The sequence below is a fragment of the Rutidosis leptorrhynchoides genome, chromosome 4, assembly GCF_046630445.1.
Source record: "Rutidosis leptorrhynchoides isolate AG116_Rl617_1_P2 chromosome 4, CSIRO_AGI_Rlap_v1, whole genome shotgun sequence".
NCBI lineage: Eukaryota > Viridiplantae > Streptophyta > Magnoliopsida > Asterales > Asteraceae > Rutidosis > Rutidosis leptorrhynchoides.
Genome location: NC_092336.1, coordinates 242,739,467 through 242,757,856, shown reverse-complemented (window position 1 = coordinate 242,757,856; position 18,390 = coordinate 242,739,467). Strand labels below are relative to the sequence as shown.

The 18,390-nt window shown below is 32.1% G+C and overlaps 1 protein-coding gene across 1 annotated transcript; it reads left to right on the top strand.

Moving 5' to 3' along the window:
• The first annotated feature begins 15,212 nt into the window (after positions 1-15,212).
• LOC139843421 (uncharacterized) lies at positions 15,213-18,139 on the top strand. Its single transcript, XM_071833496.1, has 4 exons — positions 15,213-16,826; positions 16,911-17,159; positions 17,600-17,719; positions 17,799-18,139. The coding sequence occupies exons 1-4, from the start codon at positions 15,723-15,725 to the stop codon at positions 17,847-17,849; spliced, it is 1,524 nt and encodes a 507-aa protein (XP_071689597.1). The 5' UTR covers positions 15,213-15,722; the 3' UTR covers positions 17,850-18,139.
• Positions 18,140-18,390: the final 251 nt, after the last annotated feature.

Genomic DNA, 18,390 nt, shown 5'->3' with positions numbered 1-18,390 from the left:
CAAGGTTTTAATATTTTGTTATCAATTATACCAAGTGTCCTTGTACATAATTTCACCCCTGTTTTAATTATTCTAGTGGCTATTAATCCATTCCCGTGTCCGGTTAAATGAACGATTATTCGTACATATAAATACCCTGCCCATCGTGTCCGATCGAGTGTAAATGGTTATTTATAGGGACGCCCAATTGTAAATCTTTATATTGACATTAATAAACTATCATTTAGTTAAACAAATATAAAGCCCATTAATAGCCCATGGTCTAATTTCCACAAGTGTCGTTCTTTTATTCAAACCCCAATTATGGTACAAAGCCCAATTACCCAATTTTAGTAATTAGCCCAACATCATGATTACTTCAGATTAAATAAGCATAATAATAACTTAGCTACGAGACATTAAATTAAAAAGGTTGAACATAACTTACAATGATTAAAAATAGCGTAGCGTTACACGGACAGAATTTCGACTTACACCCTTACAACATTCGCTAAAATACCCTTATTATTAGAATTATAATTAAAATTAAAATTAAAATATAAATTATAAATATAAATATTGCGTATGAATGGAGAAGAGAAAGATAGATGGATTTTACGTTCACCAAACTGCGAATTTATAGGCCTGTGAACTGAAAAAGGAGCTCATGCGATCGCATGAGCTTTGCTCTTCAAGGCCATGCGATCGCATGGCCAGCTGGGGAGGCTCACATTTGGTTGTTTTCTTCTGCCGGCGGTTTTATAAATAAATATAATATATTAAATAATTATAAGAATTATTTAAATATTATATTATATTTATGTGCATAGTTGACTTGTAATTTTTAGTCCGTTGCGTCGAGCGTTAAGAGTTGACTCTGGTCCCGGTTCCGGATTTTCGAACGTCCTTGCGTACAATTTAATATCTTGTCCTTTTTGTTTTGAATCTTGTACTCTTGTAATTTTGAGACGTTTCTTATCAATAATTGGAACCTCGTTGATTGTAGTTTGTACTTTTGAGCTTTTTGGTCGTTTGCGTCTTCAATTCGTCGAATCTGTCTTTTGTCTTCACCTTTTATTATTTAAACGAATATTACTTGTAAATAGAACAATTGCAACTAAAAGCTTGTCTTTCTTGAGGAATAATGCTATGAAATATATGTTCGTTTTTAGCATTATCATTCATACAAGAACATACAAGAACCTAAACTTTCTAGTTATAGTTCTACACTTAATGTTTTAAAAGATTTAAAGTTCATGAGTTTATAATCATACTTGAGTTCATGTTGTAAACTTAAGGTTTACTTTCTTAAAGATCAAAGCCTTGGCTTGAATCTTTAAAAGTATGAACAACCATGAACTTATTACTTGTAAACTTAGTTATTTCTTCATTTTCTTGCACTTTCAATTCGTGATTCATGTTGTTGTTGGTCAAGTGTTACTAGTTAATCTTGATCTCATTTTTCTTGAACTAAAGTTCATGGAAGTATAACTTTCTAGTTATAACTTCACATAGTTATGAAAGATCTAAGTTTCTATAGCTTATGGTCTACTTATTATGTTGTAAACAAAGCTTGTAAGCTTATATACACTTTACAAGATGAAAATCTAAGTTTCATAACTTATGGTTTCATTAAAGTAAAGATTCAAGTGTTATAACTTAGGATCTAACTTAAGAATACTAGATATAGACTTTCTAGTCTAGGATCTTTAAGATCTAGCTAAGATCTAAGTTCTACAACTGAAGATCTTGATTATTTAGTTTACTCTCAAGTTTCTAGCTTAATATTACTTTTGTAACTCATGTATGTGTTGGATCTAAGATCTTGATGTAACTTTGGTTCATCAAACTACATACAACTCTTAAGTGAGTTGTGCAACTTATCTTAGACTTACACTATTGTTATGATGGTCAAACCTTGGTTAAGATGATGCAAACCCATCAACGAGTTGTACACTTGAAGCTATACGCATCAAGGAGGAGAACCGTGATGAGCATCAAGCACCAAGAACCCATCAGAACACCTTTAGCTACTATTTATGGAACCGATCAGAACACTTAGGCAACTGTAAAGTTGATTTTCAGTTAGTTTGGTTCGAGTAGATGATTTTCTGTTTAGACCTCATCTTGATCCGAGTTACGGTTTAGGATATATGGCCTCCCGAAAGTCACTAAACCCTATTAACGTTGTGCTTAAATTTCTGACCTGCTCGCACTTAAACAGTCACCACGGTCAAACAAAGATGTGTTTGGTTCTGTAAATTGGTCAGAATCTAGGGGACTCATATACGGAGCCATGGCCACTAGTCTCACCTCATTTCAGTTTGTATAGAGGTCGTAGCGGCTGAACGAAGTCAGCCTTTGTTTTAAACTCTTTTCTTGAACGAAACTTACTTTACACTTTTTGTTTAATGATGGATGATGATGGTACTTAAGACCTAATTTACATACATTTAAACCTTTGGGAACGATTTACTGACTTAGTAACTTTTGACTTAGGTTGAGGACTTTTCGGACCAACCACTTTGCTTACCTTTCCGGTATCGACTTTTACTACTTTCCACTGTGAGTTATAGCATCCCTTTTTACTTTAACTATTTTGGGAACTGAGAATACATGCTCATTTTACGTTTTACATACTAGGCACGAGTTCTTAAACTTATTATATGTGTGGGTTATACAACGGCATAAACTTTCCCCTTAACTAGGTAACGTTTAGTCATTGGTCTTTGAACCGGTGAACGCGAATCTTAGATATGGATTCATAGGGTTTGACATCCCCACTCGGGCTAGTAGCGCTAGCATTTAACGGGTGTTTAATACTTCATAAACATACGCACTCGCCAAGTGTACTTTTAGGGGGTGATAAACGTTAAGTTAGTTACCAAGTGCCCACGGTTATACATATACTTTTCATACTGTTCTGAAACGCTGTTGAAGCACTGAAATCTCGTGGCCTACCTTACATTACTGATATACTTAAACTATGGCTCACCAACCTTTGTGTTGACGTTTTTAAGCATGTTTTTCTCAGGTGCTTAAGGTTTGCTTGCTTCCGATGTACTAGTCATGCTTTGTAGATACCCGCTGCGCTTGTTAGAGTTATCACTGCATGAAACATTTTATTTGCATTCAAACTATGTTACCTTTTGAAACAATGATTTGTAATGACCATTGGGTCACGTACTATTACTAATTTCTTCTGTTCACTGAAGCATACTTTTGTTGTAAGACATTTGATGTTGGTTAAGACATCACCTTTATTCATGAATGCAAACTTTTTTTGAAACAGTATATAGTATTTGACCTTGTAATGATCCTGTTGTTGATGATTCGTACACGATGGTTTATACGGGGCATCACACAAACACTAAATGCTGTTTTAAAAGAAGTTTGCATTCATAAAGAAAGGTGATGTCTTAACCAACATCAAATGTTTAACATACGATAATGTGCCTCCACGAGTAGAAGGCCATAATAATAGTACGTGACCCATAGGTCATTACAAATTCATTGTTCAAAAGTAATAAAGTTTGAATGCAAAATAAACGTCTCATGCGAAGACATCTCTAATAAACGCAGCGGGAGTCTACAAAGCATGGCAACTACAGCGGAAGTAATCAAACCTTAAGCACCTGAGAAAAACATGCTTAAAAATGTCAACACGAATGTTCGTGAGCTATAGTTTAAGTATAACAGTAATGTAAGGTAGGCCACGAGATTTCAGTGTTTCAAAACAGTATGAAAAGTATATGTATAACCGTGGGCACTTGGTAACTAACTTAACGTAAATAACACCCCCTAAAAGTACACTTGGCGAGTGCGTATGTTTATGAAGTATTAAACACCCATTAAATGCTAACGCTACTAGCCCGAGTGGGGATGTCAAACCCTATGGATCCATATTTAAGATTCGCGTTCACCGGTTCAAAGACCAATGACTAAACGTTACCGAGCTAAGGGGAAAGTTTATGCCGTTTTATAACCTACACATATATAAAGTTTAAGTACTCGTGCCTAGTATGTAAAACGTAAAATGCGCATGTATTCTCAGTTCCCAAAATAGTTAAAGTAAAAAGGGATGCTATAACTCACAGTGGAAAGTAGTAAAAGTCGATACGCGGGAATAGTAAGCAAGTGGTTGGTACGGAAGGTCCTCAACCTAAGTAAAAAGTTACTAAGTCAGTAAATTGTTCCCAAAGGTTTAAAAGTATGTAAATTAGGTCTTAAGTATCATCATCATTCATCATTAATCAAAAAGTGTAAAGTAAGTTTCAATCAAGAATAGAGTTTGAAATAAAGGCTGATTTCGTTCAGTCGCCATGACCTCTATACAAACTGAAATGAGGTGAGACCAGTGGCCATGGCTCCGTATATGAGTCCCCTAGAGGCTGACCAATTTCCAGAACCAAACTCGTCTTCGTTTGACTGTGGCGACAGTTTAAGTGCGAGTAGGTCAGAAATTTCATCACAACGTTAAAAGGGTGTAGTGACTTTCGGTTGGCCATAAATCCTAAACCGTAACTCGGATTAAGACGAGGTCTAAACGAAAAATCATATAATCGAATCGAAATAGCTGGAAAATAACTTTTCCAGTAGCCCAGGTTACTGATCAGTTCCAGAAAACAGTAGGTAAGGTGCTCCGGTGGGTTCTTGGTGCTTGATGCTCATCACGATTCTCATCCTTGATGCTTATAGCTTCAAGTGTACAACTCGTTGATGTGTTTGCATCATCTTAACCAAGTTTTGACCATCATAACACTAGTGTAAGTCTAAGATATGTAGCACAACTCAATTAAGGGTTGTAAGTAGTTTGATGAACCAAAGTTACATCAAGATCTTAGATCTGACACATACATGAGTTCTAATAGTAATATTAAGCTACAAACCTGAAAGTAAACTAAATAAACAAGATCTTAAGTTGTAGAACTTAGATCTTATTTAGATCTTAAAGATCCTAGACTAGAAAGTCTAGATCTAGTGTTCTTAAGTTAGATCCTAAGTTATAGAACTTAGATCTTCACTTTAATGAAACCATAAGTTGTGAAACTTAGATTTTCATCTTGTAAAATGTATATAAGCTTATAAGCTCTTGTTTACAACAAAATTAGAAGACCATAAGCTATAAAAAACTTAGATCCAACATAAGTGTGTGAAGTTATAACTATAAAGTTATACTTCCATGTTCTTGAACTTATAAAGTTAACTTTAGTTTCAAGAAATATGAGATCAAGTTTAACTAGTAATACTTGACCAAATTAACAACATCACAACTTTAAAGTACTTACAAAAGAAAGAAATAAGTAAAGTTACAAGTATTAGGTTCATGTTTGTTTCATACTTAAGAAGATTCAAGGCAAGCTTGGATCATAAGAATTTAAGTCTACAAAACATGAACACAAGTACGATTATAAGGTTTATGAACTTTAAATCTTATAACATTTAAGTGTAGAACCATAAACTAACAAGTTTAGATTCTTGTTCTTGGTCCTTCATTAAACAAAAGATGGAAGTAACCAAGATTACATGAAGATACAAGTTATAGAACTTGATCTTTAACAACAACAAACAACAACAAACTAATGAAATGATGATGATTATTTTCGGTTTTAATGGAAGAAAAAGAAAGAAAATAAAGCTTGTTACTTACAAGTTTGAGAGAAAAAGATGAGAGAAAAAGAAGTGTAAGTTTGTGTGTGTAAAAATGAAATAATACTTGCAAATAAGTAACCAAAAAAAAAAGTTTGAACTCTCCCTCCCACCCATAGTTGGCCGACGGTTTGGGCACAAAAGGGGAAAGGTCAAAAGCTCACTTTCATGCATGGGGGAAAGGTGTAAGCTTAGAATAGATTAAAGTTAAATGCATGGGAAAGAGGTGCAAGCATGCTTGTAGTATTTGTCTCCAACTTTAGTTAATTAATCCATGTTTAACCTTAATGTAACACTAGCATAAAAGTGGGCTTACTAGTCCATTAAGAAAGTAGGGTGGGCTTCCAAGTCCATGTCCATTAATAAAGCGCAAGTCCAAGTATATAACAATTAAATAAATAAAGCCCAAGTAATTAACTAGTAACATTAGTTAATTAAAAATAATTAATAATAATTAATTATGAATGTAAATAATATTCGAAATATTATTCGTGAAAAGTACGTGTGTCACAAAGACAAGTCGGGACATGTAAAGTCAATTACGGTAACAAGTAAATGTACAAGAATACATTTAATAAAGCGCAAGTATTAATAACAAATGTTAATAATTATACGCTGGAAAATCCAGGGTCGTTACAGTGCGGAATGCCGGTATGCGGGGGATATTCTATATGCATCTTGTTAAGGTCGATTACCAGGTGTTTATATATCGTATGAATGATTTTACAGCAATGAGCAGACCTGCAAAGATTGTTTCCGAAATATGAGTATCTTGTGGTCTATTATATTATTAAAAATGATTGTTTATAATAAACTAATGAACTCACCAACCTTTTGGTTGACACTTTAAAGCATGTTTATTCTCAGGTATGAAAGAAATCTCCCGCTGTGCATTTGCTCATTTTAAAGATATTACTTAGAGTCATTCATGACATATTTCAAAAGACGTTGCATTCGAGTCGTTGAGTTCATCAAGGTTATTATTAAGTCAATTATAGTTGGATATATTATGAAATGGTATGCATGCCGTCAACTTTCGATGTAATGAAAGTTTGTCTTTTAAAAATGAATGCAATGTGTGTAAAATGTATCATATAGAGGTCAAGTACCTCGCGATGTAACCAAATGTAATGTATTCGTCCAGATGGATTAGGACGAATTGTTTCATCGCGTGTGGTAAAACCTCCTCTGGTGAGGCTAGAACGCAATACGTCCGAGACCTCTAAGGTCCATGAAATGGGCGGGTTACTTCAAGGGAAATATTTTGCAGCCGATGGGAATCAAACCCCTGACCTCCCTTATGAGAAGTCAGATCATCACCAATACATCGACACCTTGAAGTTAGTATTTGTTCAGATTAGCTTTTGTGATTAATTAAAATGTATATTCTTATAACATGCAGGTTTGCTCGCTGGTCGTGGGTACCCACGGGCCACTGACATGGGCAAAACCTGTTGAGGGTACACGAGCCACGGTGGATATGGAAAATGCGCAATAAACATAAGAGATACGTACCTATAAGGCTGTAACACACAAGTTTCATTGTTATACACACTTAGTAACAACTTATATTTGATTCTTAAAGTTTAAACATTTAATATAAATTAGATTATCAAAAGAATCGTAAAAAACACTTTAACATACTTACAACACCAACTCATATTTAAATCCCCGCGAAAATGTGTGCTATAAACTAATATATATACATTATAATTGATTCAATTTAATTAGAAAATAATACCTAAGCAAAAAGCTTTTTGATTTATATATATGTATAAATAGATAGATATAGTTAAATATACTTGTAATTAATAAGAAATTTTGGAAAAAAATAATAATTGTTATAAAATATCTAGATTGTGTTATAAAATATCTAGATTGGATGTTAATTTTATTATTATTATATTTCTTGCATAGTAATATTTTATACTATAAATAGACATGTATGGTAACCATTTAAGGTGCACCATTTCTCTTGAAATATCAATATCAATATTTCTTCTCTCCTTCTTCTCTCTTTTTCTCTCTTTGTTCTTATAACCATTAAAGGTAGTTATAAGCCTACTGAATTATAACACGTTATCAGCACGAAGAGCTTAGTGTAATCAAAGGATATCTCAAACGATCACGAGTCACTAATCAAGGTATGAAATTATTAAGGTTTTTCAGACTCGGACATATCAAATTTTGGACTACTAACATTTTGAACTACTAATTTTTATTAAGTTCTTAGTGCATTTGTATTGTTCTTATTATATGGTTGACTCTGCCACCTAAATTATATATGGTCGACACTGTCGCCTAACTATCATTTATGTTTACTAACTTTTATTAACTTCACTAACATTTATATTTATGTTATTTAAGTTATATATGGCCGGTTATACCGCCTGAATTATATTTTCTGTAATCTAACTCTTATTAACTTCACTAACATTTATATTTATGTTATTTAAGTTATATATGGCCGGTTATACCGCCTGAATTATATTTTCTGTAATCTAACTCTTATTAACTTCACTAACATTTATATTTATGTTATTTAAGTTATATATGGCCGGTTATACCGCCTGAATTATATTTTCTGTAATCTAACTCTTATTAACTTCACTAACATTTATATTTATGTTATTTAAGTTATATATGGCCGGTTATACCGCCTGAATTATATTTTCTGTAATCTAACTCTTATTAACTTCACTAACATTTATATTTATGTTAATAAGACCTCATGATTGTACGCAACATGTCATTTGACAACACGGTACTTTATGTACGCAACACGTCATTTGACAACACGGTACCATGGGTCGAGATTAATTCCGATCAATACGAATACGACGGGGTCTTTATATGTTATCTAACATTTATGATTACTTATGCAATTAATCATTATTTATTTCATGCATACTAATGTTTATTCTTAAATTTATAATTTTAAAAGTTAAAATAAAAAAATAGTTTGTATTTTTATTAAAAGTAAATCTTAAAAGTTAAAATAAGAAAAAGTAGTTTGTACTTTTATTAAAAGTAAATCTTAAAAGTTAAAATACAAAAAGTAGTTTGTATTTTTATTAAAAGTAAATCTTAAAAGTTAAAATAAAAAAAAGTAGTTTGTATTTTTATTAAAAGTATATCTTAAAAGTTAAAGTAAGAAAAAAAAAAAGGGGATGGTAAAATGGAATAGTTTTTTTGTCAAAAATGAAGTATTGAAAATGAAGTGGTCTCCTTCTATAACTAAAAAAATATATATATATACTTTTATCAAATGAATTTTTTTGTGGCCGACAATTTCAAACACGAGTCCGTGTTTAGTTTATCAAGAATATCTCTTGCTTTGGTGAAAGGTCACGATCACGATATCAGGTGTTGTGAAAGAATTAAAAAATTGGTCAAGTGGCCTTTTAAAAACTAGAAAAAAAAATTAAACAAAAAGTTTTTTTTATATATTTATAATTTACGGGTAACGTAAAAAAAAAAGGAAGTTTTTTTTTTAAAAAAAAACAAAGAAAGTGTTTAAATGAGTTTTACAGAAAGGGGGAAAGCAAAGTAAAAAAAACTTTTTTCCAAACAAAGGTAAATGAAAGTAGGACTTAATACAAGAAAAAAGTAAACATCTCCTAGACGTGATAAAATCTATCAATGATAAGTATTAGACTTGATGAGCTAAATGTGACAAAAATGTTTCAACATGTCTTATGTTAATTTTCTAAAATAAGTTATTATTATTCCGAGTTTAACACATATACATATGTTAATTAAAAACAACCTTTTTTTGTTCTTATGTAGTGTTGGGTTGCAATTTTGATTGTATGCCATAATTCCATCCAGTAGAGTGACAATAGAAAACTTTTGATGATAATCAATAAAAAACTTTTTTCCAAACTTGTCAAATGTTTTGTTAAAAACGTGACCGTTGAAAAAAGGAGGTTGAATAATAAAACTTAAAAAACAAATTATTTTTTTAAGAGTGCATCAAAATGGCCCGTTTAATAATGGGGAGTAAAAATATAGTCAAATTGTTTCAACGAACAAGGGTTCAATTGGATGTCTCTTAAAAAAAAATCCGCGGGTACGGGTGATGGATCCAATGGATCCGCATCCACGACCCGCAGGTGCTATCCCTAATTGTGACAAGTACAAATCAACTAAAAGTCTAAAAAATAAATGCTCTTATAGGGACCAAATGTTCACAATAATTGCCTAAGCTAGATATGAAACAAATAGTTCATAAAAAAAAAAAGTCGTTGTGCGTTTTCGGGATGATAGCCGAAATACACTTACAAAAGTAGGTCAGCCGTCAATTCTTTATGGCCATATCAACGTAGATCAATAAAATCATTTATGGTTTTGATAAAAGATTAATTAAAAATTAATTGTTTTTTGGTCTTGGATTCTCGGTAACAAAAGCAAAGGTTGTTTTTGGTTGCCACAACAAACAAGACAGAGGTTGTTGACTTTTGTTGTTAAACATGGCACAAGTGAACAATAACAATAGATTATTGTTTTTGAAAAGAATAATGATGCGTTAATTTTATTGTATAAAATAAAATTAAAGAAAATGGTTTTCATTGATGACTATGAACAAACGCAAACAAAGTGTTTGTGGTATTTGGTGATTAAAAAAAAAGTGCATCTAAAGCTTCTACTGAAAATAATATGCATCTAAAGCTTCTACTGAAAATTAATGTGCAAGGTACAACGTATAACTATATGGTCAAATTCATTTGAGCCTTCGGAGTCACAAGTATATGATGTATATATATATATTACTCAATTAACAAAATAGTAAATCTAAATTAATTCATATGAATAGTAAAACGAAATTAATTAATTTACTATTCACATAAAAAAGCACATATGATAAAAAGCGAATATGATGAAAAGCACAGCGCATATGATGAAAAGCGCATATGATTAAAAGCGCATATGGTGAAAAACACAGCGCATATGATTAAAGGCGTATATGGTGAAAAGGATATATGATAAAAAAGGCACATATGGTGATTAATGAAAAGTATATTGTGAAAAAGAATCACAAATGTTTCTTGAAAGAATTCAAGGTAAGATATATGAACCAATTCATCCATCATGTGAACCATTTTGATATTTCATAGTTCTAATAGACGCATCTAGCGGATGGTCTCATATTTGTATGTTATCGAGCCGTAATATGGCATTTGCAAAGTTTCTTGCACAAATTATTAAATTGAGAACACATTATTCTGATTACACCATTAAAAGGATGAGACTTGATAATGCTGGTGAGTTAACATCTCAAGCATTTAATGATCATTATATATCTACAGGGATTGTTGTTGAACATCCAGTTGCTCATGTGCATACACAAAATTGGTTTAGCTGAATCAATAGATAAACGCTTACAGCTAATAACTAGACAATTGATAATGAGTACAAATCTCTCAATATTTATATGTGGACATGTAAATTTACATGTTGCGACATTAATTCGCATTATACCATGTGGAAGTCGTAAATATTTTCACTTAATACTTGATTTTGGCCAAGAGCCAAATATTTTCTACCTTAAAACATTGGTTGTGCAGTGTATGTTCCAATTGTATCACCACAACACAATAAAATGGTTCTTCAAAGAAAGATGATAATATATTTTAGATATAAAACATCTTCAATCATAAGATATATTGAACCCATGATGGGTGATGTTTTTACAGCACGTTTTGCTGATTGTCATTTTAATAAAACATTGTTCCCTAGATTAGGGGGGTGAAGTAAAAAATAAAAAAATAAAATGATGCTTCATGATGTGAACATCAATTAAGGTATATTGAACTCGCACAAAAGAATGTGAAACGAAAGTTCAAAAAAATAATGCATATGCAAGAACTTGCAAATTAATTACTTTATGCATTTACAGATATAAAAAAAAGGTGACTAAATCATATATACCAGCGATAAATGCTTCAGCTCGAACTGAAATTCCAAAAGCTGGCAATAATGTCACTGTTGAGTCTTTGCCACGCATCAAACGTGGAAGATCAATTGGTTCCGAAGATAAAAATCCTCGAAAAAGAAAATCAGCTGATAATGAGGTAAGAGAAAGTGTTCAAGAAGAACCACAAATCAATATTCCTTCTGCAGAGGATATTGATAAATGTAAATACTAAAATTGCGATAAATTATGCAATATTATGGAACCGAAATGAAATTAAAATCTCTATGAGATATTTTCATATAATGTTACAATGACATTATGAATAAAGATGATGATCTGGAACTAAAATCTGTCATTGAATATACAAAATGGACATGATTGAGCTCAATGGAAAGAAACAATACGAGCTGAATTAGAATCGCTCGATAAAAGAAAAGTTTTCGGATCAATCGTTATCACTTTTAAAGATGTGAAACGTATGGGATACAAATGAATTTTTATCCGAAAAGAAATGTGCAAATGAAGTTACAAGGAAAACTAGACTTGTAACTCAATATTTCCCACAAAGACCATAAATGAATTCGGAGGAAAACTTATCCTCCTGTAATGGATACAATTACTTATTAGATACTTAATCAACCTGGTAGTTATTTAAATGCATCTCACGAATGTTGTTACTACTTATCTGTATGGATCACTTAATAATGATATATATGAATATACCTAAAGAGTTAAGGTATCATAAGCATCTAATGTAAAACTCAAGGGAATATATTCCATTAAATCACAAAGATTTCTAAATGGGTTTATACAAACGGGACTTATGTGGTATAACCGATTAAATGACTACTTGATAAAAAAAAAAAGGGTATAAATATAAACTTATTTTGCACGTATGTTTTATAAAAACAATGTTCGGATATGAGATCGTAGTTGTTTATGTCAATGTTCTTAACATCATATGAACAAATAAAGAGATCTATGAAATCATTCAACTTCTAAAGAATTATTTTGAAATAAAAAATCTTGAAAAAACCAAGTATTGCCTTGGATTGCAAATTGAGCATATGCCTAATGGTCTACTTGTACATCAAACAACTTATACTGAAAAGATTTTAAAACATTTTTTTTAAAGATAAAGCCAATTGGTTGTTAGATCACTCAATATTGACACTGATCCATTTCATCCCCGTGAAGATCATGAAGATATTAACGGATCAGAAGTTCCATATATTAGTGCAATTGGGACTGTTATGTATCTTACAAATTGTACAAGACCTGACATTTTTTTGCAGTTAATTTGTTGACAAGGTTCAACTCAGCCCTTACAAAAAGACATTGGAATGGGATAAACACATATTTTGATACCCTTGAGAAACTGCTAATTTAAAATTATTTTATTCTAACGTTTCAAAACAAGATTTGGTTGATTATGTATATGCAGGTCATTCATCAAATCCTCATAAAGATCAATCTCAAACTCGATATGTATTCCTAAATGGAGGTACCACAAAAATCATGGCGTTCTTAAAACAAACACTTGTTGCAACATAATCAGATCATGACGAAGTGATTGCATTATATGAAACTACTCGAAAATGTGTTTGGTTGAGATCAATGACACAAATCATTATTGATTCTTGTGGACTAGAACGCTATAAAAGACTAACAACTATCTTCACCAACAACTATATATGAAGATAATGCAGCTTGCATAATACAAATGAAAGAAGAGTATCAAAAGTGACTGAACAAAATATAAATACTGACGAGGCGCCAAAGCCATAGACAGCCTTAACGGTCATAAGTTTGATGGAAAAGAATGGTATGTTGGTAAGGCTCAGAAAAGACTACAAGGGAATATGAATTGAAACAAGGGTTTGAGCAAACCATGAAGGAGACTGTAGACAAACACAGGGGCTAAACTTGTACATAAAAGATTTAGATGATACAGTTTCAGATGAAAACCTAAGATTCTTCTCATATACTCAAGATCTCGTAAAAGACAACCAGATTAAAATGAGATACGTTCAATCAACAACTCTGCTGATCTTTATACCAAAGCACTGCCAACTGCTATTTTCAGAACACACGTTCATAATATTGGCATGAGGCATGTTCAGAAGATGTAACAACTCAGGCGTTGCCTACTTGAGGGGGAGTCAACTCTATACTGCACTCTTTTTCCCTTAGCTAAAGTTTTATCCCAATGAGTTTTCTTTAGCAAGGTTTTTAACGAGGCAGTACTAGTTATTCTCTAATAAAATTGTCATCCAAGGGGGAGTGTTATAAAATATCTAGATTGTGTTATAAAATATCTAGATTGGATGTTAATTTTATTATTATTATATTTCTTGCATAGTAATATTTTATACTATAAATAGACATGTATGGTAACCATTTAAGGTGCACCATTTCTCTTGAAATATCAATATCAATATTTCTTCTCTCCTTCTTCTCTCTTTTTCTCTCTTTGTTCTTATAACCATTAAAGGTAGTTATAAGCCTACTGAATTATAACAATAATACAATTATGTATGTATGATTATGTATCAAGTTGTAATATGGAATATTTTTAAGGCAAATTATAACTACCGGTGAAATGACCCGTGGAACTACGAGGTTGTTTAAATGAAACAGTTTAATAATATGTATTAGGTATTAAGTGAATGTAAATGCTAAAGCCATTTAGTTCCAGTGGAACCACAGATTTCGACTAAGAAACTCGTCGTTGTTAACTTGGTCAGAATAAATGAACTACATTAATTCTCACACCACCATCTTACAATTTTCATTACAATTACTATTTTCGTTATCATAAATAGTACTTATTTAACATTAAAAGAAGGACTCAAAATACCTTGTTCAACCTCACGAAAATCATGATTACATGCCTTATAATTTTTCTTTTTCTTTTTATTTTTTTATAGAAGAAAAAAGATTAATTATTACATCATCATTTTAGGATTATAATAGAACTTACTAGTGAAATGACACGTGGAACCACGGGTTTGTTTAAACGAAACAGTTTAATGATATATTTCAGGTATTAAGTGAAGGTAAATGCTAAAGTCATTTAGTTTAATGACCCGTGGAACCACAGAGTTCGACTAAGAAACTCGTCAGCTGAACATTTCATCAAACACCTAAAATGTATATTAAACAATCCACATCCAATCATAAGAGATTATACTGGTTGTCATTTTATTTTAAAAGTTTAATTAAAATATAAATTTAGAATTGGTTTTCTTCTGCCTACCTTTTATACCTTTTCGTGCTCAATTTAAAATAATTAATTAAAATAATTCAGAATTATTTAATTTTAATAATTAAAATAATTATTGATAATATTTAATAATAATAATTAATGAATAAAAATTAATTCAAAATTATTTAGAGTAATGACATCATTCATCATACTTAATTTTTTTTTTATTTTTTTTTTAATTTTTTAATAAAAAATTAGCCTAATGATATACTCGGTAATCACTAACTTATAAAATATACTCCGTAGTAGAAGAAGAAAGAAGAAATAGAAAAGACATCACAAGTTTTGAAGGCATAATTTTCGTATACCACTTTCAAAATTCGAATATATATTTTGATTCCCTGCATCATCTATCCACACGCTAACCACACCCAATCGACGTCCTATATTTTACCAAATCATTTTCCAACCTCCAATTATCAATTTCCTCATTTTTCATCTCTTTTATCACTTTCTTTTTTATTCTCTTAACAACACACACATACTGAATCGACGATACATACACTGAGATATATCTATCTATGGAAGCAATCTATTCCCTTTCAATCATGTCTGGAATTCAACAACATCAAGCCTTCGGAATGGTTGATCTAATACCTCTACGTTTCCCTAAAAATTCTATACAGTCTTCACCTCGAAGTTGTAAGTTTACGATTTGAATTACGTTGCGTAGATTTAGCGATCAATTGTACAATCATGTTTGAAATCTGGTTTTGAATTTTTACTTATGGATCCAAGTTTGTGTTGATTGTGTAATTATAGATTTCTAGGGTTTCATATCGTGCATTTGCTATTAGCTAACTGAAATTTGGGGAAATTAAGTTTTCTAGGGTTTCATATTGAATATAGGTCGTGGTGAGGAGTTAGGGTATCAAATTGTGCTTTAGGTTTCTTAGCGTTGTATATTGGATGGCTGGGCGTCATAAGGAGTTAGGAATTGTGGATAGAAATGGCGTTGTTAGTTTAAAGGAACAGTTGGCCAGAACTGCGTTACGAAATGTGAGATTGAAGGGGCATACTTATGTTGAACTTAGGGAAGATAATAAAAAGGTTATCTTCTTCTGCGTGTTGTGTTTGTCACCGTGTTATAGTGATTCGGTGCTTCATGATCATTTAAGAGGGCAGCTTCATAAGAGGATGTATGAAGCTGCTAAAGCTACATTGTTGAAACAGAATCCTTTTCCGTTTAATGATGGTATGCTTTTCTTTCATACTGTTTGTAATGAAGAAAAGTCTTTGAATGGTCCAAGCGATAGTAAGTTGTTGCAAAAGCGGAGTGCTGATGAGAATGCTCTTGCTATTGTTGCGGTTGAACAAAATGCTTCTGATTCTGAATTTTCATCTGAGGAAAGTTTGGATTCTGCACAAGGGGACGAGAGTTCAGAAATTGATGATTTGATAATTCCTGATGTGTTACACAAGGATAAAGTTACTGATTTAGAAGTGAAAGAAGTTGGAGTTGGGAGAATATCTGTTAGGTGGTATGAGAAAGACGGGGTTTCAAAGGTAATTAAAAAGATTTGGTGCGAATGGATTGGAAAAGGTCCTTCAGTCGATGATGATGTGATTCCATGTCATGAATATGGGATTGTGTCCTTTTCATTTGACTTTGACCTGGGTAGAAAGGGGCTACTTGATGACTTGCAGAATTTGATTTCATCCAGTTCTAGACGAACAATTGATGGAAACAAGGATGGTAGTGGAAAGAAGAGGAAATTGCCATCTGACGCTGAAGATTATAGTGAATCTTTGAGCAGCCAATTTGAATCTTCTGGGGAAGAATCAGTTAGTTCTAGTTCAAAGAGTAATTTAGATGCATTCGATGATAAGTCTCTGCGATCGAGACTTCTCCCGAGTAAATGTACAAGGAAAGAACTCAGGAAACGCCAACGTTTAGCTTCAGAAAGAGTGTGTGACATTTGTCAACACAAGATGCTTCCTGGAAAAAACGTCGCTACACTTCTTAATATGAAGACTGGCAGAATCGCTTGCAGTAGTAGAAATTTGAATGGGGTACTTTTCTCTTCATAATCTTTATGTAATTTTTTGTGAAAGTTATCAGTCACCCGACCAATAATCTGATATTTAATCTTGCAGGCGTTTCATGTGTTTCATATTTCGTGCCTCATACATTGGGTCCTTTTGTGTGATTCTGAAGTTTATACCAAAAAGCCGGTTGTTCCTGAAGTAAAGAGGAGATATAGGAGGAAAAAAGGAGGAAGACTTAAGAAAGTTGAAGAGGAGGCTAAAAAACAAATTTATTGCCCATTTTGTCCTGAGTGCCAAGGTACTGGTGTAGATATTGATGGAGATGAACTAGAGAAGCCAACTGTATCGCTTTCCGAGGTCAGTAATATTATTTTTTTTGTTTTGTTTTCAGAGCTTATTCTATGAATCTAAGTAAAGAACATGCATTTAGATGGTATTTGTGATCTGCATCATGGAGTTAATTATGTGTCATTTTCCAATTAGAATAGGATAATCAATTGTATTTAAATGTAGCAATAGTGTTTGGATTTGCTTATGTGTATAATAATAAGACAAGTGTTTAGTAAGTTTGATTGATAAACAAAATAACCATAGATGGCACTTTTGTAAAAAGGGGAAGTAGGTAGTGTTATTTACAGTGATTACTTGTTGATTTTCATAAAATCAGAAGTGGAATTCGTTTGTGTAAATACCTTCTTATGCTTCTCTCTGGGTTTTTAGTTCTTCATTTTGATCTTCGAGGCATTCTTGCTGTCATGAATGAATATTTACATAAATGAATATTTAAACTTTTTCAGATGTTTAAGTATAAGATGAAAGCTAGTGATGGACATAAAGAGTACATAAAAAACCCTGAATCGCTACGAAATTGCTCAACTGGCTTTTATTTTCCTTCTCAAACCGAAGAAGCACTAGAGGTTCTACAATTCCTTTTGTTTTTACTTCCATTTATAAGATTTTAAGTGACTCATACATCGGTTTCTACCTTTTTTGCAGGAAAATGTGTCACCATTGAAGCTGCTTCGATTTTATCATGCTTTGGAGTAGGGTCTCATTTGGCGTCCCTCTTAATAATCCAAGTAACTAGTGTTCTTTTTCTATAGCTCATGTATAAAACATGGTATGCTCTGGTTATGTAATATTACTTGATTCTAACCAAAATAGGTTAAAAATTTGGTGTATTGAAGGAAGGATGTAAATGCAGCTGTACAGAGTATGTATGCTGAAAACATTGTTAATGCTTTTCAAATAATGGAGTTGAACTGTAATGAAATGAGTTTTTGTCTTTTCTTAAACACACCTTAAAGTGACGTTTAATGCATGTATGACCTCTACATGTTATAAATGATCAAAGGTCCTCGAGAAACCATTTCATGTGTATTGGTTTTATGTACTATAAGCGGATTTTCTATATTAACTTTGGTTTTTTTATAAATGTCTCTGAATGCTGTCTTCTCCATTCAGTGCCTCGTGAAACCTTTGACCTAGCATTTACAATCATGAAATTCTGATTGTGATAAAAAATTGCCAGGCCTAGTATGCTATTACACGGTCTTATATTGATTGCCATTCTTGATTGCTTGTACAA